The sequence below is a fragment of the Carassius gibelio genome, chromosome A1 (genome assembly GCF_023724105.1).
Source record: "Carassius gibelio isolate Cgi1373 ecotype wild population from Czech Republic chromosome A1, carGib1.2-hapl.c, whole genome shotgun sequence".
NCBI classification, from domain to species: domain Eukaryota; kingdom Metazoa; phylum Chordata; class Actinopteri; order Cypriniformes; family Cyprinidae; genus Carassius; species Carassius gibelio.
The window spans coordinates 13,683,626-13,711,430 of record NC_068371.1 but is presented as its reverse complement, the minus strand read 5'-3'; the positions used below and the strand labels follow the sequence as shown (position 1 = coordinate 13,711,430).

Genomic DNA, 27,805 nt, shown 5'->3' with positions numbered 1-27,805 from the left:
TGAAACACACTGGTTTCCTCGGAAATAAACTGCTCAGATTACATATTGAGATTAATTTCAATCCGAGGCCTCATCTCTGGTATGTTTTCCCTGAATTAAGCACTGAAAATCCCACTCATATTAGATTATGAGAACCATTTTTAGTATTTGTGCTTCATGCCATCCCTCTGTACTTGGAATGCTGAAAGGGGCAAAAGAAGATTTAGCAGATTTAGCAGATTATTATTATTTTATTTTTATCTCCTAAGAGATTTGAGTTTAACATTATTTAAACTGCAGCAAAACGGCATTAGAGTAGAAAATGAAAAAAAACAAAAAAACATCCAAGATGTAGATGAATTTGTTTCTTCATGCATGACAATGAGGCCCAAAACATATTCTATGCAAGTATACACAAACATGGAATAAACAATTAATTGCATGTCACAGATGTTGAATTTTGGATGTAAAAAGTATGTATGATTAATATGAGTTGTCAAATAGGAAATGTTTCTGACTTCAAGGATTGTCAGTGGTTAGAATAAAGATTTGTGCTTGTGTGTGTGTTAGGTATATTCCAGTACAATAATACTGGAAGCTTTGGCACTGTGTGCAGGTGCCAAGTCCTTTTGGAAAATGAAATCTGCATCTCCATAAAGATGGTCAGCACTGACTCACTGCACTCCTCACTGCATTGGCTTCAGTCAAGAGGCTAGGGGACCTGCAGGCATTTTCGGTCGACGATACATGCCTCAAATTCGGGCCGGCCAACTCTCACGTTGTCCTGAGACCCCGGATACATGCCCAAAGTTCCCACCATGCCCTTCAGGGATCAGGTGGTGAACTTGCAAGCGCTGCCCCGGGAGGAGGCAGACCCAGCCTTTGCTTTGCTCTGTCCTGCTCGTGCCCTGCGCATTTATGTGGACTGCACGCAGAGCTTCAGGACCTCAGACCAGCTCTTTGTCTGCTTCGGAGGACAGCAGAAGGGAAAGGCTGTCTCCAAACAAAGACTTGCCCACTGGATAGTGGAGGCTATAGTCTTAGCATATCAGGCCCATTGCTTACCGTTCCCCCTTGGAGTGAGAGCACACTCTACAAGAGCTGTGGCTTCCTCCTGGGCTTTGGCACGGGGCACCTCCATAGCAGACATCTGTAAAGCTGCCGGCTGGGTGACACCTAACACGTTTGTGAGATTCTATAATCTCCGTGTAGAGCCTGTGTCCTCTCGTGTACTCGCCTCAGATGGCCTGTTATGCTGGACCGGCTCAATCATGCTTGATGCGCCATTCCCTCTATGGATCGGATACGTGTGCCTAAGTGCTTCTAAGTTAAGTTTCCCTCTTGGCGAACCCTGTTGAGGTTCCTCCCACACCCTCGCCAGTCAGGCGTGCTGGAGCGCCAGACGCCAGGTCCAGCACTCGTGTGTATGCCCAAGGTCAGCCCTTGTGCTGGGCTAGGTGCCCTTGTGTAGTGATTCCCCCTTTTGGGTTGTCCCACTTGTGTATTCTTCCATGGTACGGCTTCCCTCACGTAGAGCCCGTGTCTTTCCCTGGCAGAGGTCTCTCTGCCATCTCTGCTGTGTAGTGATCTCACCCCAGGTGGCCCGAGTCTACCGCAGGGACTTCCATATGTAGCACTGCCCTACGGCCAATCCATATGTGTAATTCCATATGTTACCTCCTATGCGCAGGATGTGGTTCCACAGTGTCCCCCTACTTGGGTACGCTATCCCAGTGTTATCCAATTCTCACTGTACTGAACAGCAGTGCAGGTTCCTCTGCCTAAGCCCTGTCCTGTCTTCCGCCCCAACTGGTGTGGGGGGACTTGCTGGCTTTCGCAGGGCACTTTTGGGGGTCAGCAATAGTGGTGTTTTCCATACGGATCCCCGATTTCGTCAGTCACTGATGTAAGGTTGACAGGACTGACTGAAAGGGAATGTCTCGATTATGTATGTAACCCTCATTATCTGAAGGAGGGAATGGAAACGTTACATTCCGTCGCCACAGTGGCTGTACAACGGCTGTATGGCTGGGGCACACCGTCTTGGCTCCTCAGCTAAAAACTGTTTGTGTGACCGTACGTGCTGCGGGGCGGGATGCACAATGCAAATCTTGCACGCCAATATTCATTGGCTCGTTTCGTTAACACTTGAAGGCGATTCATCTCTCTAGTGAGATCCCCAATTTCGTCCATCACTGACGTAACGCCTCTGTTCCCTCCTTCAGGGAACTAGGGTTACATACATAACCGTGACGTTTTAAAATCAGTAAAAAAATAATAATGATAATTACATTAATAGCTTAGCTGAAAGGACATGACTAATTGTTAATTTGTGCATGCATTATACCTGTAGTTTCATACGTACACCTTGTTCACCCATAACAATGATGTCTAGATAGTGTAATTTTGATAAATATATTATGCTGTGTGTTTTTTTTTTTTTCATTTTACTTTAGTTGTTTCTTTTTTATTTTAAAATATGTTTTATTTATTTCTTTTTTTCAGTTTTATTTATTTTATTATATACAGTTAAAATGTCAAATGTTGTCTTGGCAACTAGCTGAAGAAAAACTATTTATATTTTATTTTAGTTCAAATAATGTTCAAAAATATTTATTTATTTATTGTTTTAGTTAACTTTACTGACCCTGTGCCAGTATCTATTATGTCTGTGTGCATTTGTGTGGTTGATTTTGGATGTTAATTGAGCATCAAAGCTGTCAGAGGCCATGTTGTGACATTATGTCAGTGCGTTCCTGCCGCTTACTGTGTCCTTGATGACCCCTGCCATTTGAGATGTGGCTAAAGTTCAGGCTCTGTCAGCTGTGGCACCTTTCGTCAGCAAGCGGGCGGGTGGCCTAAGGGTGTAAACCTAACACCATATGACACTGTGGTCTGAGCCTGAGGAGTTGGCCTGGGAATGAAGGGGACTGGAGACTGATATTTTCCTTCTAGTCAGCCGGTGTATGTCGAGGTTCATCAAATAAGCAATTGTCTTGAGCCATCGGAAGCATTAACATGGAGCTGCAGTAGGATCTGATGGGTAGGAATGATAAAAGATAAAGAACACGGCCCTTCACCTTCATGGCCGGAGATAGCAAGATCGTTGAGGAAGCTCGGGGTGATTTTTCTGCCTGTCCTACTTGATTGTTAAGAAAGAACTTTTGACTTTACAATAAGTGACACTGGACCAGCCTCACTGGGATTGTCTTTCTCCTCTACTTTTAATTTGAAAATCCAGCCAGTCATCTGTCCTTGCTTTTGAAAGTGTACAGATATAAGTAACAGGCCCGGTTAGACATGCAAAACAGCCACAATTATGTATTTATTTTATTGTTTTTGCATTGCATTTGTGTAGCATGCCGCTGTGTCACTAGCAGTCAACTCTTTGATTCAATTTGCTGGTGTTAATGAGGGTCAAACTTGTTCATATGATGCTGTTTAAATAGCATAATTCAGTGCCTCATAGTTACCATCTCTATTTTACTTACTTGCCAAAGACATTTTAACATGCATTTGGCTCTTAGTGAGCATTAAAGCAATATTCTGGGTTAAATACAAGTTAAATTCCACATACCCAGTAGACTTTTATATAAGCACAGCATAGAAGCTGCCAACTTGTTTTTAACTCTGACATTCGGGTCTTATTTAAACAAATATGACATGAACATGTGTGAACTGTGAACATTCCTTTAATGTTTGAAGTTACCTTCCACTAAAAGGTTCTCACATAAAAGTGACTTTTTCCTCTTGAATGTACTTTTCTGTCAATGTAATTGTTTGTCTCTCACTATAATACAGCAGGGAACATCAGAAGTGGCTGTTTGTGATTTTCACTTTGGCAAGAAATTGGCTGAAAAGAGCAAAGCAATAAAGACTTTATGACCTCCAGCAATATTGTTCTCAATAATGTCTCTGTAAAGCCGATTTTATAGTTGACGATAATGTCACATTCACTTATCGTGTCTGAAGTGTTGCCTTGTCTGTGTTTTTAGGCTTTATATATATATATATATATATATATATATATATATATATATATATATATATATATATATATATAGGGGTGTAACGATACGCGTATTCATATTGAACCAACGGTTCGTTGGACTAATTAATTATATTTGGAAGAAAAAAAAAGTGAAATATAATGATATGCATTCAACAAGGTAGCCCAATAACCCAAACGACGTAACAGGCAACACCCCTGACACCCCAGAAGAAGAATAAAACACCAACTTAAATGTTTATGTTAGGCTACTCAGTCAGAAGCTACTCAGTACGCGCTGAGTGAGCGAGCAGTTCATGCATGGTACGCGTGGCCAATTCGTTTAACAGACCAGAAATTGAAGATCCTCCAATAACCAACAGGTCTGGTGTTTGAGTGCACTTTGGATTCCCTGTAAGCTATAATGGTGATGACAAGAGAGTGGTGGATAAAAAAAAAAACATCGGTATGTCGCATCTACATGACACCAGCGGGAATAAAAAATAAATAAAAAAAAAAACACCAGCGGGAATACTTGAAACATGTCAACTCATTTACGCCGACATCACCTTCGTCTGTCAGTATCTGGGAAAAGACGAAAAAAAGGAGAAGCATACACGCAACAAACTATCCCTGCAGCTTTTAGACATTTCCAACTGACTCAAACAGGGCAAAAGACATCACCGCAGCGATTGGTAGGTTTCATTTAGGTTATAGCCTCGGATATGAGACCTTACTATTTACCATTCATTCTGTCATCACCATTATAGCTTACAGGGAATCCAAAGTGCACCCAAACACCAGACCTATTGGTTATTGGAGGATCTTCTTTTTCTGGTCTGTTAAACGCATTAGCCATTTTGTAACGAGCCTTCAGCGCGTGCTGAGTGAGCGAGCGCCTATAGTGGAAAACGCAGGTGTTATGAACATGCTTAATGTAATTGAGCCCCGTTAAAATATTCCTTAACGAGCCCATTTCAGCCAGACCGCAATTCCTGCTTTGTTCCAAAAAACATAAATCCTATAGAGAACAAATTGAGTAAAAACGCACTCAATATAAAGAGTTATAGTGTTCCATATAAAAAGTTAAATCTTTGTATTTGTTCATAACTACTACAACAATATAACATTTTCATTTTTTTTTTATTTATACAGTATGCTGATAAGAAAACACCATAGAAGATGGATAAATGTCATTGCTCAATGTAAAAAAAAAAAAAAAAAAAACATACTTTGTTAGTTTTAATAAATAAAACATTTTTTAAAAATCAAGGAAATTTATCTGCCAATTTTTTTTCATTTTGCTGTATCTAAAAAGTACCGAACCGTACCGAACCGAACCATGACACCAGTGTATTGTATCGAACCGAACCGTGAATTTTGTGAACCGTTACACCCCTAATATATATATATATATATATATATATATATATATATATATATATATATATATAATTTATTGATATGGCTTTTGTTTTTTTAGAGGGTGAACACAGTCAAATATTTGGACTTATTTTTTTAGAGCCAATTCACTTGTTTAGGTCTTGTTATTTCAGGAATTGTGGATAAGTTTGAAATTAACCAATATATATATATATATATATATATATATATATATATATATGTATATATATATATATATATATATATATATATATATATATATATATATATATATATATATATATATATATGATTATGATGATAAGTATTATATTAGTTTTAAGTTGCATGTGCAGAGTGTAATAGTATTGTTCAATAATTGTTCATTTTACATTTTACATATATTTATTATTAGTAGTAATTTATTATTATCATCACTATTATTGTTTTATTTTTATTTTATCAAGTTGCATGTACAAAATACTATAGGAATCATACATTTAATTTTAATGATTTTTATTTTTAAGTTCAAGTACAAAAGTACATGTACAAAAGTATTGCACAATTATGATAGAATATATGATGATCAATTTACAACATTTAAAAACAATTAATAAAAGTTTCAGTGAGAAAACATGCTAGACACAATGGTCTGCATATTATTAGTAAATAGTAAATATTATAAAATATTTTTTACTAATAATAAGAAGGAGGAGCTGAATGAGGAAAATCCAGTAGTATTTTTTAAATTATGAATTTATAATGATTCAATACATGACACCTTCATAAATTGAATAAAAACACAAAGAAAAACTACACTAACAGTTTTTAAATTTTGATGATTTTTTTTGTATAAAAGGTCTACAAAAATCTCCATCTTCCCCCGATCAATCTATTGAGCACTCCTGATGTCATAAAAATTAATTTCTAACTTATTGTTAAAAAATTTGAACCCACTATTAGAACTTACATCCTTGTAAAAGTCCTCAGTCTGTCACGCAAATTTCACAGCCTTAATACTGGCACCAATCCATGATTAGCAGCAGTGTTTAATCGTTATGAACATTTGAGATCTGCAGTACAGCTGAATCTGTGCCTTTGAAAGTTGTTGTAAGTATCTGACGGCCATCTGAACACATAATCAGTAGAGCGTGATCCACCACAAATATGTGTCTTTACCTGGCTCTCGTCTTTCTCTCTCTCTCTCTCTCTCTGTGTGTGTGTGTGGTACGGCGGCGGTGGGCCAACCGTAGCTGAGCTGATTGTTTTGGAGCCAGTGTCTCAGCTGGAGGGTTAAACTGTCACCGTAGCACTCACTGGCTCTTGTCCTCAGATGCTGTTCAATTAGAGGGAATTGCAGAAAAGGTCTGAGTGAACCTGCATGTGGGAATACAGTACTGCAGCATTGGAAATGTGCTGAAAGAAAGGGAAACATTGTGTTAATTTTGGTCTAGAGATCCATGTTTTGAGGCCCACCTCATATGCACAAATACTGATGATTTTAGCTATACAAGCTGTGCAACATTTTAAAGCTGGGTTAGTCAGGGTTAATTCTATATTATTTATAGGCTATTATAGTAGGTCTCATTTGTTAACATTAGTTGCATTAACTAACCAGGCACTGAGCAATATATTTTATGTCAGTCCAGAGTGCATTAATTATTGTTAGATATATACCAATAATTATGCTACAACTTTTGATTTAAAAAAAATATTTATATTCATAAATGTTGAAATAAAAAATTAATAGATGCTATAAAATTGTTCATTGTTAGTTCAGGGTAACTGATGCAATTAACAAATGAAACCTTTTTGCAAATGTTGTTTATCATTATTTCACTTTAAATGCATTTCATTTTAAGGCAACATTTCTTATTTCATTTATAAATGGTTAACTTGTACTATAGAAATAAGAAATAATAATAACTTTATAGACATTACAAAAACTACTTAAAAATCACTAAAACTTTAAATAAATTGAAAATAGAAACTGTAAAAAATAAAAACCTTGGCAAAATAATTATAAAAATAGAATTTTAATGATACTAAAACACACACAGACGTATGTATCTGCAACAGTTCCAAGTACTGTGTTTACATATTTGCTTTAAAATATGTTTTTGTCTATTTGGTTTCAGTAGGATATGAATGTTCATCTCCAGAAGAGGGTTTTATTGTTCAAGGGTTGTTCTTTCAGAGCTCAGGAGACCTTAATGAAGATTTTAAGTATAATTAAGTAAATTGAAGAGGATTTACTTGAAATATCACCATCTATCTGATGTTTCGTATAAAATATCTTTAGAGAAATGTGAATGACATAAATGTGCTGAAAACGTGCTACAGTGAGAGTACAGAATTATAAAATTAAGAGAAGACACATTTGAGGATGTTCACATAAGAAGCATCTGAGAAACTGAAGCAAACATTTATTTCAATTTCTTAGCCATTTTTGATGGCAATTGCAATCGGAGAGATACTCTCTCTCGCTCTCTCTCTTCCTCTCTCTTGGATTAATTAAAAGTTCTGATGAGTATATCTGATGACATTGTTCTGAGTAAACATACGTGTTTCAGAAGTGTGGGCATGCGGCAAAAGTGTAAAAAAAAATGTTTTTGTGTGGGTTGTTTCAGTTTCCTCAGGTAGCAGAAGCAAAGGTGCTTTTCAAAAGTTCAGTCAAGGTTGGTTTAGTTTGTGAAAGATGTGCTAAGATATATTGGCACGTTTATTTCAAATATTTCCATCCATTCATTTTCCAAACTGCTTGTCCTATGTTGGGTTGCGGAGTTCTAATATTTACCCCAATGAAGGTGATTAAGCTAACAGCTACACTCTTGCTCCAAGAATATGTCACAGTTCACATATATAAATGTAATATATATATATATATATATATATATATATATATATATATATATATATATATATATATATATATATATATATATATATATATATACGTATATACTATAACTGTTTGTTCTAAGTGTGAATAACTATTTGACAATCTAAAAAACTTGCAGTGGAAAGATTCCATTGGTTTTAAAAACCTGTTAACTGTCACTCACTTTTTTGAAGATAGACTTCAATGTGCATGATACAAACCTATTTTTTTTTTTTTAATTCATGACTGAAAACATTTTGTAACATGATTTTGATGTACCATTTACATGGTAATACAATGTCTGATTTTAAAATGGGTTTTGAAGGATGAATTTTGAAATTTTATGTTTTCAAGTGATATATAACTTCTGATGATTTCTAAAATGTGATAGAGAAAAAGACAACTAGGAAGTCTTTTTTTTAAACAAAGGTCAAAACTCCTTTTGTAATGCAGATTTCTGAGGGTGCACTCTTGTCATAAATTAATCTATTACTTTTCCTACATAATTTTTAACAAAAAATATTGGTAAAATATATATTTGGGAGTCTTAGACCTTTCCAATGATATATAGTTTGTCAAGATTAGATTAGATTTGATTGTAATATAGTATAGTCAATGTAGGCGTCCCGTATACGGGACGGGGTGACAGTTAGCAGGTTAAAGTCCCTTAAAGGTGCCATCAATACCAATAAATAACCTTCATTATAACTGCAATGTAAAATAAAATGTAAAAAAAAGTACTAATAACAATAATTGAATTTTAATGACAAAACACAACATAATTACTAAACCTTTACCTAAAATAAAAATGACAAATATGAAACCTGATTTTAATAATAATAATAATAATAATAATAATAATAATAATAATAATAATAATAATAATAATAATAATAATAATAATAAAATACAATTGTATTTTAAAATATAGCTGATTATAATAGCATAATATTTTCATAGTATTATCGTATTATATGCAACTGCATGAAACTGAACCTGAAAGTTTGGTTCCTCAGTCAGGTAGGGCTAATATGCTAAACATTATTTATATTATTATATAATTGTGATTAATCACGTTAACTTTATCATACTGTATTAACTTTCCCATGTGCATGTGTAAAGGATTAGTATTATGGAATCTGAAAAAAAAAAAAAAAGCGAACTTGTGTATATATATATATATCAAGCTCTAAATTCGCATTTCCTTTTCAGCCACTTCTCTAGGTGGCAGATGGTGTGTTGACTTTTGCCATGTTAGTTCACTGGCAGTGCCAATGAGGCTAATGATGCTGGCCAGACATGCCTATAATGTTCCAAAAAAGGGCATGTGATGCCGGCATGAGTGCTATTTGAGATCTTTAGAGAGATTGAGCTTTATTTGGATTAGTAGGACAGTGTGCAAATCTAGTTTGTGGCATTGCGGGCAAATTACTTTGCTTGTTAAGTGACCAAGAGAAGTTTAATGATTTTTTTTTTGTTTATTTATTTATTTATTTATTTTTTCATGAAGATAATCTCCACACAAGTAAATACTAAAGTTTGACTATAAATTAAACAACATCATGGTTGCATGTCTTCAACATGAGCATTACTAAACTTCTGATCACTCTTTGAATCTTTATTTTTTTTTTAAATAAATACATTATAAAATTTAAATAAGTCAAGTTCAGCCTTTCAGTGAACAAAATAACTGTTTGTTCTTAGTGTAAAGAACTTTTTAACAATCTAAAGAACTTGCAGTGGAAAGATTCCATGGATTTTAAAGGTTCTTAAAGGAACCATCGATGCCAATAAAGAACCTTCATTTTCATACAGCTTCGAAAAATCATATACTGTACGTTCTGTTGTTTCATTTGTGACTTGTGAGGAGCCCAGTGTCTTCCTGTTAGCTTCAGGTCCTTATTAACTTCTCATGTCACTTCTTGCACCTTCCCAGCCCTTCTCTGACATTTGAAATGAAAGAGAGGAACAGAAGGAGGTGCCACGTCTTCAGTGATCCGATTATATCATAATATCCAAGCCTACACTCACAAGCTGCTCCCCTCAAAGTTTCACTCCTTCAGTGTGTGTGTGTGTGTGTGTGTGTGTGTGTGTTGGGGTTGATTCTGGAGGCTCGTGCCAGTTTGGATTGCGCCTACTGTCATAAGAACTGTGGATTAGATCCAACTGCTGACAGGGATGTTCTTTTTGTCATGCCAAAAGCATCACATTAGAGTGGCTCTAAGCTTGTCGCATTGTATCGCATCTCTTAACACCCTTCAAGGTTATTTCTGTGCCTTTCCTAAAACCATTGGTCATATATTTTCATTCCCAGATGCGGCTGACGAGTCTCAGGATTTGTTCAGCAAGATTTCCCATGGGTTGGTTTACCCTGGCTATGTGGTTCAGCACTGAATGAGAAATCAAATGTGCCAGGCTTAAAATGGATGTACCCAGCAGGATTTCTGTGCAGTTGCTCAAAGCCATTTTATCTTCTCCCTGTAGATACAGCACAGTATATTATTGTCCGTTATGGTTTTTTTATAAGCAGAGCTCCCCATTTCGGATTTATGCTGAAGGCGTTTCCTTGCAGAAAGATTTAGGAGGCACTTTGCTTGTGCATTTCTTCTCATCAGTTACATGCTGATATGATGATATCATTGTGCACTTATGATTCTAAACCCTTTTAGGGAAAATCCTGCATTTAAGCATATTCATCTTTGAGGGTTATGCATTCAAGATAATGATGCAAATACATTTAATTCAATTGGAATGGATGTAAATGGATGAAGTGTGGCCAAAAGTACAGTATGTAACTTTTTCTACATGTTGACCCATGCGAATTAGCAAGCCTTTAGCAATCAGGGGCTCAAATGATAATGTGTAAAGATCAGCGGGCACACTTGTGGTTTTGGAAATCCAATTTGTTGTATTCCAACTTGATTTCAAGATGACCCGGCTGTTTTCAAACCATCAGACTGAATCTTAGGCATTACACTCTCCATCAGAGTTGATGAATAATATGCATTAGTGTGATAGCACTGAGAATCTAACTGAATTGTTGAATTGAATCTTTCATTTGAACCGGGTCATTGATTTGATTAGTTTAATTAAATTGTTATATTGAATAATATAATCATTGAATTTAATCTTTTGAATTAAATCTCAGTTTACAATACTTTTTAGTGCTTTTTAAATTTTGCATATGCAAAATGTTCAGAATGGTTGACTATAATATGCTTTTAAAGGGTGGACAATGGCTGTAATGGACCATTGTATTTGTCTGTGACTATTTAGAATCATTGATTTGTAATTTGTTACACATTTTAAGCATATTCATCTTTTAGTGTTATGCACTACAGTTTATTTTATGCCAGAGAATGATAAAAAAAAATACACTGAATTCAGTGGAAATGGTGCATTTGCAAGAATATAGATGGATTGAGTGTGAAAAAAAGATGGCAAAATATGGATCTTTTTCTATGTACATTCTCGTCAGTCTGAAGATTTCAAACTGACTAGGATCTTGGCAGACCCTCATCCATTACAGTCAATGAAATGCTTCATCAGAGCTGTTGCATCTTTGATTTGAATCTTTGAATTCAGTCTTTTATTTAAATATTTAAATATAATCTTTGGTCTAAGATTTAAAATGTAAACTTGAATCAAATCTTTCGAATCTTTGAATTGATTCGAATTGTCAAATTTCACATCAAATGTCAGATCTATTTAAGTAAGTATTTCTAATACATTTCCCTATTCACACGTAACAGAACACAAGCAGTGTTTGCATTTCTATTCAATGCTTTTTATGTGCAAATAATTTTAAGATATTGTGTATTTGCAAATTATATAAAATGTTAAAAATAGTCGACCAATATATGTTTTTAAATAGTGGTATGTTTTCAATTTTCATTGTATTATTCGGTTTAGAATCCGGTTTTGATGGAATTTGACGATTGTGACCAGCTGATGTGAAAAAAAAGTGATTTCATTGGAATTCATAAACGACTTACAGGTCTCACTGTCCTCAGGAAATCTCAGCTGCTGATCAAGCTTACTGCCAGTTGCATTCTCCTCGGCTTTTGTTGATTCCTGGGCTTTTCAGATTGATTTGCAACAGGTCTATCAGAGCATTTTGAGGAAGGCTGCTTTACTTTTTAATAAACAATGCATTGTTTTGCATGCTTTGAAACATGGAAATTACCTAATGTGATCCATTGCGTGTTGTCGCATGTTGAACCTCATATTTTTTACTCCATCACTGCCAGGCATTTGTTAAGATAGATTGGTGCTGAAAATATGTAGTGGGCAAACCCGCAGGAACATTTTATTGCTCACAGGTTACACTTTAATATCTCCATGCTATGGGTACATAAGCATAGCTCTAGAATAAATCATTTTGTTGACCTCAGGTGCCTACAATATATACTATTTATTGGCTTGAGGAATTGCATTACTTTTATATATCAGTGCAATTGGACAGCTCTATTTCAAAAATATGCAGCTAGTTATGTTTTTAAAAACAGGGTCAGTAAGAGTGTTTGAAAAATGTCTTTGAAAGAGGTATCTTCTGCCCACAAAGGCTGCATTTGTTGATTAGAATACAGTAAAAACTGTAAAATTGTGAAATATTGTTTAAATTTAAACAGATTTTTATTTTTATTGTATTTTGAATATATTTTTAATGTAATTTATTCCTATGATATAAGCTGAATTTTCAGCTTCATTATTACAGTGTTCAGTGTCAAAGTAGTTCATATTTTTGTGGAAAAAACCAAGATACATTTTATTTCTCTAGATTTATTATTATTTTTATTTTTTAATGAACAGCAAACAGTCACTTTAGATAAATTAATTCATTTTTATGGCACAAAAATATGTCACTGCCATTTATTTAAAAACTACTCATTAACACCAAATATTTGGACTGGAATGCATAATATAGAAGAAATATTAAATTAAAACCCTTCCACCACCCCACCCCGCTTTTTAATCCAAATTCACAAAATTTAATTCAGTTGGTAATTATTCATTTACAGCACTTCTGTGAACAAATCTTGTTATAAAAAATAACAAACTGTACTCATAACAAATGAATTGAAAATATTTGTATATATTGGGTTTAGAGTTTTTATGAGAAATTGAAAAGTATTTTTTTTTTTCTTAATTTTAAAAAAGCACAAATTTCTGTTTTCTGCACTCATAAAAAAGGACAAATTAAAAAAATAAATAAATATGTAAATGTGTAGAATCTTAAATTGGATTTAAAAAATTGTCGTCTCTGAAATCATCCTAAAGAGAGAGAAATGAAACCCCATAATTATTTTTATTTATTTTAAAACCTTATATGGTGTATTTTAAATGGAAATTAAGCCTGAATCAGCAAGTTTCACTTTTTTGCACACTTAATAATAATAATAATAATAATAATGCATAAAAAAAATATCTTATTTTTATATGCATGTTTGCAGTTTTACAGTGGCAGAGAAGTCAGCAGTGTGGTTCCATTAAACAGACTATGTCTTGACAACCTTCAGACAGTGTATTAAGCATGTCAACAATGCAGATTTTTCCTCAGTCTCAAAAGTACAATGTCATATTGTGGCACAATCCTGGTACAGAGTACAATGACATATCCTTGACATATACCAACCTCTGAGATACCATATAAAATCATGAAAACAACAACATATCCTGTTAGAGCCCTTGTTCAAAGTCCCATGTGCAACTAGACAGTTGTTCAGTGTACTGTGTGAAGTTAATGGCTTATTAGGAAGTGTATGAAACAAAAACTGTCGGTGCATTGTGTGAGTGAGTCTTACTGTGATGAAATTGCAGACACACTGCGTTCAAATCTCTCCTGCGCTCGGCATTTGATGTGGGAGTGTAAAACGGCCGCGTCAGAGCAGCTCCGTTTGATCCTCTCCCTTCACAGTCTTCTAGAAACACTTGTAGCTTTGGAACGGGAGAGGAAGGGAGTTGGGCGCTGTCTGGATCATCACAGATGAGTTTATCCCAGAATCCGGAGGTGTGACGTGCAACTGATCCTGCACTTGTTCTTTCAATTACGAGCCGACGGTGGAGTCGTGTAAAGCAAAGATTTGGAAGGGTAAATAAGTGAAGCTTGACAGGATACATGTGTTTGAAACATTAGAAAATTTCATTGAAAACTCACTTCCATACTCTACCTCAGAAGAAGGCAAGGTAGAGACTAACTTAAAGTAAGAAACACTTTTGAGTTGATAAACGAAAGGCCTATATAGTGTACTGCCTAGTATATTTTGTATAATGCCTACCATTGTTTTATTTTACTTAAAACATTTTCTGATCTACGAAATAGATAAATGGGACTTAAATAAATGGTTGTTTTGCTTTTTTATCCTTGTGTAAAATAGAATAAAATGATGTTATTTTAGTATTATTTTTTATACCATTATAGTATTTATTAATACTTTAAAGTAGCTTTTTCATTTAAATTTGAGTAACCTTTTTAAAATTAAAAAAAATTCTGTTTTAATTTTTAAGTAATTGGAAATATATTGCAAATTAATATAAACTAGATTAACTTTTGTCTTTTTTTTGTTTGTTTTTATCAGTGTGCAAATAATGCGATTAAGTTTAAAATAAGAAATACAATCACAATTGTAAGATCTAAAATCACAATTAAGAGAAACAAACTTGTAATTGTGAAATGTAAACTCAAAGTTAAGACATAATTAAGTTTTAATTATTTGTATTAATATTTTGAATTAGCTTTTCATTTTAATTATTATTATTATTATTATTATTATTATTATTATTATTATTATTATTATTATTATGCCTAACCTTTCATTTATTTTGATGTCACTGATAGTCATTTTGGTACTTGAACTTATTTCAATTAGCTGCCATGGCAACATTAATTGTAAATTGTATTTAATGTTAGATTTACATTTCCTTTTTTTTTTAATTTTCATTTCATTTATCTAAAATGATTTTAATGCTCTTTGTTTTAGTTTCAATTTATGGTAACAACACTGCTACAGTTAGATGCAGTGTTACAAGGCACAACACTGTCAGGTTTGATCAGATCAATCAGCAAATGTCCTTTTGGATCTCTGTGAAAAACCCAACGGTAGTCACTTGTTTCCAGTTGACCGTCTGCCTCCTTTCAGTGCGGCCTTGACCTTTGAAGAGCCTCCTGCGCATGATGGAAAGAAGATGGCTGGCGCACAAGCTCTGAGTCAAGTATAAAGATAGGGAATGACATACAATTATCAGAGACGGCTGGAAGTAGATATGTCTGCTCTGAAGGCTAGCTGATGTGTGAATGTTGTTGCTCGAGGGCTGTCAACAAGTGTCTACGAATATAGTACCCTTGGACCCATATTGACACTGAAAATAAACACGCATTGAGCAAATGCAATGCTTTTACGAATATCTCACCCCAGTGTGGATTAAAAGACACATTTGACCTGTTGTCAATGCAGTTCTTCACTCTGAAAACCACTTTAAGTGTTGCACAAACCACTCAGTCCGGTTTCAATACCCAATAGAGGTCCTTTCATAGATTATGAGTGCATAGTGGAGTGTCCTGCTAGAATATATTTCAACCCAATTCTCTATTTCTTCCAACGGCTAGCAAAACAACTCCCAAATGCAACGCTGCACATTCAAGACTAACTTTTTTTCCATTTATATTTCTCCTGCAGGTCAATATATCTCCAGCCTGCAGTAAAGCATTGACCAAAATGCTGTACTGTCCATACTGTGGAGGACTGCCAGGCCTCAAACCCTGTGCCAACTACTGTCAAAATGTCATGCGGGGCTGCCTGGCCAACCAAGCGGACCTGGACCCTGAGTGGAACCTCTTCATCGGTAAGATGCGCTTTCTGTTTCCAGCTCGGTTTTCAAATATAGATTTCTCCCTTTGGATTGCTGCCGAATGGATTTTTGAGCTTCTGTAAGAAAATGACTCCCAATGTTCAGAGACTGTTTGAATAGACATATTATATATTTTCATAATTTTAAGTCAGCAAGAAAGTAAAATGTATTATTTAACTTTCTGAAATAAAAGTTCCTGATTAAACGGCGTATGATTTATCAGTGCACATTCCAGTGTTTGTTTGTTGGTTTATAATAACAAACATCAAAGGGGTCATATGATGCAATTTTAATTTGTCCTTTCTTTTTGGAGTGTTACAAGCTCTTGGCGCATAGAGTAGATCTGTAAAGTTGCAAAGACTAAAGTCTCAGATATTCTTTATAAAAGTTAACACTTGTCCACAACCCCCTAAAACAACTCGTTTAAACACGCCCCATCATCATTACATCACTGTGTGGGATGATTTTCCACCCAAATGTTCACGCAAAGAAAGAAGGCGTACCTTTTATTCTTGCTGTTGCCGCCAGCACCATTTCATGGAGAAGCTGTGTGTTTCATTGTGAAAGTGAAACTACTTTGTTTGGCCTTCCAAAAAAAGCATGATATCCACATTTTGATGCCTAGAGCTGATCCGTGCTGGTCGGCTTTCACTGTAGATGAAGCAGAGTCCAGCCCGGGTATGTCCAGCTAATGTTTACAATAAGCAATGCAATGCATAAAAACACAATATAAGTCATTATAATCAGTAATTATTTTCCTACTAGATGCAACAACTGTCTCGTTTGTAATGGGTTTTATTGTTTTTGTCCTGTCATCCCGGTGTTCTGAACAGGACATGCCATGACAGTATAAGTTAGTGTGATAAATGCCACCTCTTGTTTTCGTGCAAGCTCTTAGCCAAAACGAACAAAATTATGGTGTTATTGACTAATTATAAAGTTAACAACTCTCCTGCTGAGTTATCACTGCATTGTGTCACCAATATATATATATATATAGAAATGTTGAACTAGATGAAATATAATAGTGTTTGTCGTTGTTTTTTTGTTGTTGTTTTTTTTAAGTAACAAGTCAAGTTAATTAATTTCTATAGCACATTTAAAAGCAACAGACATACGGCAAAGTGCTGTACAACAAAACACAATATATAAAAAGCATAACAGAAAAAAAAAAAAAACACCCATTAAAATATAATCATAACAAACTGACATTAAAACCTTAAACTGACATTAATCAAATGCAAGAGAAAACACATAAGATTTGTAAACAGACTTAAAACTGGCTTGTGCAGGAGCAAGTCTCACATTTACATGCAAACTATTTCAAAGTTTAGGAGCTGCAGCTGAAAAAGACAGACCACCCTTTGTTTTACAGCGACAACGTGGGACAGTTAAGAGAAGCTGATTGTTAGACCTAAGTGCTGTTTAAGGAGAGTAAGGAATCAGAAGGTCACTGATATATTTTGGTGCAAGACCAGATAAAACCTTGTATACAAAGACAGTTATTTTAAAATTCTAAACTTTACAGGGAGCCAGTGTTTCAAGTAACAAAAAATCTTAACCGTTAACACAAATGACTAGATATCGTACGTAGATATTTACGTTTGCTTCATAATTATTATCATTTACCTTATTAACACAAGCATATTATTTTGTACCGTACTGCTGTCAGTTTAAAATGTGAGTCTTTATTTATTTATTTATTTTTTATTATTTATTTATTTACTTATTTATTTATTTATGTCTATTATAGAATCACTTCAGTTGAAGGAAGTCAGTGTAATCACTGAATTGATTGTTATTGATAGGTGGTCCAAACAAGGAGTTTCGCTTTTCAGCAGTAGGTTTGAGTTTTTCTTTCAAACATTTTTTTTATTTCAGTGCATCACTAGATTTAGCCAAATATTGCTCCATTCTAGTCTTTAATGTCACATTACTGAAGTAAAATGGGGCGTGAATGTCATGTTGATTTAGAGATTTGGAAATGCAGGAGTAAGAGCTTGCTTGACTTTAAAAGCCCTGCTAATTGCTCACTGGTGGTTTACACCTCCTTAAGCTGCTCAGTTCTGTTGAATGTTTAATGTATTTCCATTGATGGCATGCGAATATAGTTTGAGTGATGGTTCTGTTTGATTGATATGACCTATAGGCGTTAGCTTTAACAGCTTAATACCGTCCACCCACAGAAACGACTGCTGCGAAAGTCCATAATTCTGTTCCCTTTCAAAGCACTGCAGCATACTCAATGTGAAAATGCATCTGTTGTATAACTTGGAAAGCAAAACTCTTTAAATTAATAATTAATTTGTGAAATTATTATTTTATTTTATTTTAACTTAAATGTCCTGATGTGGCATCCATGTAGTTTGCCTTTCTTGTTTTGTATTTTTTAGAGCTCATTTTCTGCGCTATAGATTTTAAATCAGTATATCTCTCCCCCGCTGAGAGATATTGACTGGTTTTATGGTGCCGCAGTTCGATTAGCAAAAGAGGATAATTCATTTGGTTTAGAATATGTATAGAACGGCCGCACAGATGCTAGTTTTTGTTTGAAATAGCATGGCATTGTGCAGTTGTCTCAGACGGACTGTCGGTAGGGACTGACCTTTGCTCCATGTGGCATACGTGGCATTTACCCACAGCCTCTGTTGATGTGCCCTTCTCACCTGCATTGATTGGCAGGCCCGGGAAGACATTCAGATGGCGTCTTGTCCAAGTCTTGCCTCCTTCACTGTATCGATTGTAGAAATTGTGTGGTTTACCAAACGTTCACGGAGGCAGCCTGGGGATGCCTTTTGGAAATTGTCAGTATCGAGCTGATTACGTCAACCACATGGGTTTTTGAATGGACAATGCCAGTACCACTAACTCAAGGGCGTATATATGCGATATGGGTTAATGCAGTGTAATTATAGCTGTTCCCAGAGGAAAAGCTGCTCTGTTATAGTTCAGGAGACTTAGTGGAACTCTCATGAATGTTTCTGTTTCAACTTCAGCTCAGATGTTTCTCCTAAACTGCATGGAATAAAGTATAGAGTTGTAAAATGAATGTGGATAACAGTTCAAATCAAAGAAATGTTAATGTTGAGGTGTCTAATTTGCTTTTGCAACATATGCAACATTTACTGTATTTTATTTAAAGTAAAATAAGCATTAATCGAAATATAATAAAATAATGAAATAACATTTGAGCTAGTTGCCAAAGCAACATTTAATTTAACTTGACGTAAAAGAAATACAAAAAAAAAAAAAAGTTAAATCTTTAAGGTTGTGTGTGTGTGTGTGTGTGTGTGTGTTGTTTATATTTCTATATAATAATTCTAATATACTTTCACTTTAGTTTTAGTAATAAGTATATTGTTTACAAAGACAACACTGATTGTTTAAGTTTTTAATGATATTGATCTAATGTAATTAGAAAATGCAATTGATGCATGTTGGATTTACATATTCAGGCATCTTTTTGAATTATTTTGCATGTAACAAAACATCTTTGCAAGTACCTCATGCTAAGATCTTTTATTTGCTAATTGTGGCTTGTTAGCTCTCCTTTGAGAAATCATATTTTGTGACGCACTTTTGGTCAGCAATTGAAAATACCTACTGCAAAGCACAGAGGTTTCCCACCAGGATGTGATTCCACAGAACAAATGTAGCCATTGCGAGAAATTAATTATCTGTGTTATTAATTTTACCATAAAGCCGCAGGGGTTCGCATTCATCTCAATTTGAGAAACTGCAGGAGACGTTATGCAACCATTAGCCTTGAGCTACAAAAAAAAAAAAAAAAAAAAAACGAGATCACGCTGTTTGGGAAGAAAACAGATGTATGTGCCATTTCATCAGACCAAATGAGTACGAGTTTCACTGGAAATGAGAAACATCAGGCTGCCGGTTTCTTATCCTGATGAATATGTTACCTCTGGTCTGGGGTCAGACGGCCGAGGAAGTATCATTTTAGCGTCATCCTAAGAACATTAGTCTCTTTTGGCTTCTGAGTCTCAATTATACTGCATGACATCTGAAAGGTTTTGTGTGCCCATGGGCACTTTTTTTTTTTTATACTGCATAAAGGGTTTGTTTACGCAAGGTATGAAACGACTTTCTAAATGATCAGAGCCAAATTATTTGCAACGTGCTAGTTCTACTGTAACTCTGATGACTTATTTTTCTTTATTATTTGCTGAGATGTACATATATACAGTGAAATTAAACAGAAAAGATATAATGACACATAGAAGAGCTTATAATAGCTGAGTCCAGTTTGTATTTTCAGAAGGATCAGAATGAATTCATATGCAATGGATTCAAAAGCATTTGATCTGATCACGTGTCCCAAAATTATTTATGTATATTGCATAAATAAACATAAGCTAGCATAACTAATGTGGAAACACTTTTTAAATTGGTGGTAATTTTCTCAGTTAATTACAAAGAAACAGTAAGGAGCACATTAACTTACATGTGCAATTTTAATCAGAAAGACAGATTTTTTTCTTTTTTTTTTTTTTTTTATCTAGCTGCCAAGAAAGTGTTTGCCATTTTCATTTAGTTGAGGTTCATGCAGTAAAATGAGTTAAAATAAATAATTATAACAACAACCCAATAACAACTACAACAGCAAAATATTAAACTAAACATTTTAGTTTCAAAGAAATAATTTGACATTGACATTTTATTTTATTTCAAACTATTTCCAATCAGAAATTGCTAATAAAATTCAATTCATTTTTTTTTTTTTTTTTTGCATTAAATTGTAGAGCTAAAATCATCTTTCAGCATTCCCCAATGCTAGCATGAGAACAATTATTTATAAAGTGCCTTTCATGCATGCAGCGCTGCAGGGACAACAAAAGATCAGACGTAAGGAACAATATACAGTGCATTTGAAACTAAAACACTTCCATTAGAGTAAAAGAAGCACTTTAACGTCCTTTAGTACTGCTCCCAGAAGCATGCTAGTGAGCCTAACACTCAGCAGCTACTAAAACGAGAGATCAAATTATTTCATTTAAATAAAGGTGTAGTAGAAAATCTTGCATAACATCTCAAGGATGATAAAACATTCAAGTCTTAATCTTAAAGTGCAGTGATTTCAGTTTTAATCCATGTTGAACTCAAATGAATTTTTGATTATAATCCCTCCTTGACCTCCTGAAAAGGTCTCACTGTTACATAATCACATCAGCAGCAAACTCAATGTAAGCCATGCTGATTAAATACATAGATTTCCTTGGCTGTATTGATCCTCAAGGGAAAATTCAGGAAGGAACACTTTGATCTGAATGTGATATGAGCGTGGCCTTAGATGAGATGAATATGAGTTTCTGTAGTAGTTGTAGTTGTGCTGCTGGTGAACATATTATCATTTTACATACTAAAACAGAGTTATTAGACATTGAAGCGGAACGTGTTGCTTAACTGAAAGAATTACTTACAGTGCATTAATATACATGTATTTACATGTATTTACTTATGTTTAGCAAATTCTTTTTTTAAGTGAATCGAGGGAGGCAATTACATACTTCTTTTTTTTAAAGAAATTAAAAATTTTATTCAGCAAGAGACAGTGAAGACATTTATATAATGTCACAGATGATTTCATCAAAGAATCCTGAAATGTAAAATACATCAAAGTTTCTTAAGTATGAAGCAGCACAACTGTTTTCAACACTGATAATCAGAAGTGTTTCATGAGCAGCAGATTAGCATATTAGATTGATTTCTGAAGGATCTTGTGACCCTGATGATGCCGAAAATTCAGCTTTATTACAGGGCAGGGCGATATATCTAACGATATGATCATGCGCATTTAGTCAGTAAATCTGGTTCCGTGATTACCACTAAATCGACTGCTTTCAAATGGAGTGGCATTTAATAAACTGACAAGCTATGCGATATCGTGTTCATTAATGAAAGTGATTCATCTGCAATAATGAACGCGATATTTCTATGCTTGTCACGGCTCTGTTTATTAAATGCCGCTCCATTTGAAAGCAGGTGATGTCGATTTAGCGGTAATCACGGAACCAGATTTACAGACTAAATGCGCATGATCATATCGTTCTATATATCGCCCAGCCATACTTTATTACATTTCACTATATATTCACATAGAAAACATTTATTGTAAATCGTAATAATGTTTTGCAATATTACTGTTTTACTGTATTGCTGTATTTCTGTATTTTTATCAAATAAATGCAAACTGTTTAGTATGTTATTAATTAGGATGAAGAGTAAAACATTTAACTTTAAATAAAAAAAAAAAAAACGAAGCTTGCTCATTCATTCATTCATTCGGTGAACAGAAGAAACTTAAAAAAAATAAAACATTTAAATCTTATACTTACAGGTTTTTTTTTACTATTTCACAGTGGTTTTGAATGTGCCTCATCCAGTCAGATAGAAAATACTGTTTGAAAGACTCGGAGTAACACAAAAGCCACTCTGAGAGCAGAGGAAGCAAATATTTAGTGAGTTTCAGTGGTGTTGGATCAGCAGCGTGGTGTGTGGGTGATTCCATTAGCTCATAAGTGTCATTAGGACATGATTAGGGATTTGTTGAATATGTGAGTGATGCTGGGCGCATCTGTGTATTGCAGCATTTACAGCTCTGCTTTCCCTCATGCATAACTGAGAAGTCCACTGAAAAACATGTAGATGTGTGAAGTAGCCACTGAGGAGAAACCACACACACATGCACACATACAGTACACATGCTAGGCTGCATATTGAGAGCTGTTAGGTTTGTCATCTGAAGTGTTCTACTAATGTGCTCAAACACTGAAGCGCACTGCACAGACACTCTCAGTGAATGAATGAAATATTACTAAATTATATCTGTCTCTGTCTATCAGTGATATGCTTATATATTTTTCATTATATATATTTTCAGTTGCTGAGAGGATGTACACATATATATATATATATATATATATATATATATATATATATATATATATATACATATATATATATATATATATATATATATATATATATATATATATATATACATATGTGAGTAGGTCTGCTCATGTCTGAAAATAATATATGATACACAAAATAATTTAACATAAAAAACATTAGGCTATAGCTTATATTTCTTAGGGACATTTTTAAATTAATGTAAAAAAAATAATAATTGTAAAACTGAAAGAAAATAATAATAATTGTGTTCAGCATGGTGGGCCGCATTTGAATTGGTGACGGGCCGCGGGTTGAGATGATGCTGCTGCTAGCTCCATGGTCATTTAATAGGCCTAGCATATTGCTGCAATGTTTCTTTTACGCGGCTGCAAATAACCGTGCTTTCTGTTACTGAGCCTGTGTCTGTCCCTCGTCCTCTTAAAAGTGGAAGCTTGTGCGTAACTTTGTTGCATTGTATTGAAACTTTGTTGATGTTTTTATTGTCATGCGTGTTCTGGTTATTTGCGCACGATTAAACATGATTCTTTATATGGAGATAAAATACAGCTTTGTTGCGTTTTTTTTTTTTTTAGTTGGGATTGGGGGTGCACCAGCCCGGTTGGGACATAGAAGGGGGTGCGCAGGAAAAAAAGTTTGGGAACCGCTGCTGTAGCTCAATTGGTAGAGCATAGACTCAAGTGCAAGGTTGGCGATTCGATTCCCCGGGAAAACATGACAGGTAAAAATTGATAGCCTGAATGCATTGTAAGTCGCTTTGGATAAAAGCATCTGCTAAATGCATAAATGTAATTTTTAAATTTAATTTAATATATAATATATTATGCAAAAAATGTAAAGGGTTATTATGCTGTGAAGTTTATATGCATATCTTAATAGCCTAGCTAAGAAAGTTTGCATATATATGTAAGATGAGTTGAAATCTTTTTTCTTATACGTTCATATATTTTTAATTGTATTTAATATTTTTATATCAATTTTGAGGGTGAATATGGCCAGAACATGTTCTTGACAGCTTTCCTTCAGTCGTGAGTACATGATAAGTTAAAGTCATTGAGCCCAATGTGTTGAGGTCAGTGAAGGATGTAGGAGTCATTATGTGCTGGATGAGGTGTTGGATGTTGATCCCTCACATGCTTTCAGGATAAACAGCCTCTGCTCACTTTTATGACCAACTTATCGTTATCATTTTTCTTTTCAGTACCTGGATATTCAGTTTCATAAAAAGACGTCACAGTATAATGAATCCCTGATGGCATGCCCTTGCCATGTGGAGATACAGTAGTGTTTTTGTGCATGGGCATAAAGCATTCGTTCATTATTATTCTTTTTTTTTATTATTATTTCATTTTATATATATATATATATATATATATATATATATATATATATATATATATATATATATATATATATATATATATATGATAGAATTAAAAGTATATCATGTATAGTTTTGTATTTGTATTTGTTGTCATATTAAAGATTCGTTCAAAATGAACAAATCGTTCATGAACGACACGCAACAGACTGCAGCTCTTCTCCTGATGCCAGCAAACGGCCTCGGCTACAAGCCCAAAGTGAGTGAGCTCGGAAAACAGGACTAAACTTCATGTTTTTTTTGGTTAATTTGGTTCACGGTAGATTCATACCACTGACTCAAGTCACCTCTACCTAGCTAGTTAATGTAATCACTAGCCGTTCACGGTTTCGAGGGGACAGTAAAAGTCAATTAATAATAATAATAATAATAATAATAAAAAATAATGTTTGTTATTTTGAACAGAAATCATCACTCATACAGCAGCCATTCATCTCATATCCGGTTTGTTTGTGTTTGTATACATACAATATCCACGATCCGCTAAGGCTATATAAGTCCAATGGAGCGCACATTTGGAGAAATAATAATTTTATGACATGGTTGTAAAATATTTCGTCATACAGAATAACATTTATATTCATTTTGCACTGATTTATGCGATCTGAAGAGCTCAAACAGCTAACAGAGTTAGCGATTCTCCTCTTATTGATTCGCGTCAGCTATGACATCAGTGCGATATCATTAGTTTGTAAAGCTGTCAATCATCTCACGTGAAACACGTGACCAAAAGGATGTCCTTCATTGCAGTCTCTATCATTGATAAAATATATAAACCTTTTTTAAAACTTCTCCAAAGCCTCCCATGATATGGTCTTACAATTATAAAATGCATAATTTTCGAGATATCATCCTCAGATTTGAAATTAAGCATGACCTCACTTGTAGCTACACTTTAGTTGTGGTTAGTGTGTAGTTGATATCCTACATTCAAAAAAATATGTTCTAATGTCTTCTCTCCTCTGTGACAGTAAACTGAATATCTTTATCGAGACATTTGAGGACCATTCCTGGGCTTTTGGCGAAACACTGATCCACATTTTATATATATAGACCAAACAACTAACCGATTAATTTAGAAAATAATCGACTATTTAAATAATCCCAAATCCCTAATAATTATGTACAAGTGAATTGCATTGGAACCCCTGGATATAAGCCTCCCTCTATGTCTCTCTTAAAACATTTTGTTCTCTGTTTTGTCATTTAGTAAACTTTATAGATTTCCACCGTATTATTCCTTCTTGAGTCTCTTTAACAAGAACTTAGATTAATGTATGAATTGAATAGTGATTGTGTGACCTATATGAGGGAACAACCAGTGATACCCTTGGTATTAATATCAAATGATAGCCTATAGCGATGTCATCAGGATACACATACACCGGTAGACAGTGGTCCACCTTACAGTGACCACGATGTGGTCACCCAGAATTTATAGTTTACCGACCTCTTTTTTACCACTACACCTCTGGTTGTACATTGCTTCGGGTTTGACTGAAAGACTGGCATTCTGACACAAGCTTAATGTTTCCTAACTTTATCTTCACCTTTTCGCCTTTATGTGTAATTATTCTGCTTTTTGTACATATAAAACACAAAAAGTTTAAGGGCCCTATTTTAACGATCAAAGCACATGGTCTAAATGGCATGGCACAGGTGCACTTAGGGCATGTCCCAATCCACTTTTGCTAGTTTCGCTTTTGGGTGTATGGTTTAAACAGGTTGTCCCTTTTCTCTTAATGAGTAATGGGTGTTTTTTGGGGCATTACAAACAATAAACCAATCAAACTGTCATCTCCCATTCCCTTTAAGAGGCAGTTGCTCGTGTCATGGTGGATTTGCTATTTACATGGCAGAATTTGCAAGTGCATATACAGAACGGATCTCCAGAGATGAAATGGAGCTGCTCGTGCGCAAGCAAATAGGTAGCCTAATTCTGATACATGCAATGACTATCCATTATTATATGTAGGCATTTTTATGTTTATATAGCCTACACAATATTAATGATATTTTACATTTTAATATGTTATTTTTTCATATTTAAAAATGTTGGTATGCTGCTTCACATCACTGTGTAACAAGCAAATTGAATGAGCATTGTGGACCCGCTCAGAGGCACATTTTCTACTTATACACTCTTACAACTACAACAAAAACAATATTGCACCATTGACTTCAGACCAGGTTTTAATTGGTCTATGGCACAGTCTATTTTCAGTTCCTCAAAATAGCAACACGCCAACAATGCACCTGTACACACCTTAATTTTTTTTTTAGACCAGCACTCCCATGGGAATAAATAGCAAATGCATTTGCTATTTAAACAATACAGTGCAGGATGGGGAAAGGAGAATTGCGTCAGGCTGAAACTAGCAAAAACACTTGCGCCATATTGCACTGGGTGTATGACAGGGCCCTATATCAGTAGTCCCTTATTCGTATTTTTGACCACACAGTCAATTTATAATGTCTATATATGGCCGAAAAAAAAAAAAAAATGATCGGGACATCATTACTCTTTAGCAGTAAAAATAATATTATACTACATAATATTACACATTAACTAATATTATACTATATAGCACTATACATATTGTAACATTATACATGTGGTCAAATGTACAGTGTTTGGTAATCTTTGAGGGTGCTACTTCAAATATAGGCTCTTCTTAGCATTAATCAGTGAATGCTAAACATGAATCCTGTCTTTATTCAACGCTGAGTCAGCAAAACCATCCTGTCTTGGTATCGGATTTTCCTTCATGCATTGGGCCAATTACAAAGGCTAATAAGGATTTAGGCCTGTGTTGTCCTTTGGTGAGTCTTTGTCACCACAATGTAAGTGATCCACATTGATTTTATTTGCTCTTTTCTTTTTTAATTGCATGGCTTTGAATCCATGTGAAATAGGAGCTCACGGCCACCTCACAATTCATGAAAATGAAAGTCAATATTATTTGCTTCCCTTTCACGCGGTGTCCTTGTGCATAAGATAGAAAAGATGAGTGAATTGCGTTAGATTTTCGAAAGGCTCACATGGCAATAGCGATGCATTTAAAGGCTCACAACAACAAGCAATATATTACATTATATCATATCTTATATCATATTGTCACCAGCTTTGTTCATTGTTCATCAGCTGGAGTGTCCACTCCACTCAGGACTCTTGCATTTGGTGTCTGAACTCCATTTCCCATAATCCCGTGCTTAGGGCTAATCACCACCAGGTGTTCCACATTACCACTCCCCTATATATACTGTGTTTGGACTCTCAGTGATTGCGAAGTCTTGTTTAGCCTAGTCTGACCTTTCAGAGCGGTTTCCTTGTGTTTGTTCCTGCCCTGTATTATCTTGGATTGTTTGTACCGCCTGTGATTCTCTGCTGCCTGACCTTTGACCATTGCTCTTG

General features: G+C 34.7%; 1 protein-coding gene across 2 annotated transcripts in view; it reads left to right on the top strand.

The window, feature by feature from the left end:
• LOC127996712 (glypican-6-like) overlaps nt 1–27,805 on the top strand; it is a 247,772-nt gene that overhangs the window by 154,680 nt on the left and 65,287 nt on the right. For both annotated transcript variants that reach the window (XM_052591977.1, XM_052591971.1), the window contains exon 4: nt 15,908–16,073. In XM_052591977.1, the coding sequence (XP_052447937.1) occupies nt 15,908–16,073 (166 nt within the window). The remainder of the gene's footprint in view (nt 1–15,907; nt 16,074–27,805) is intronic.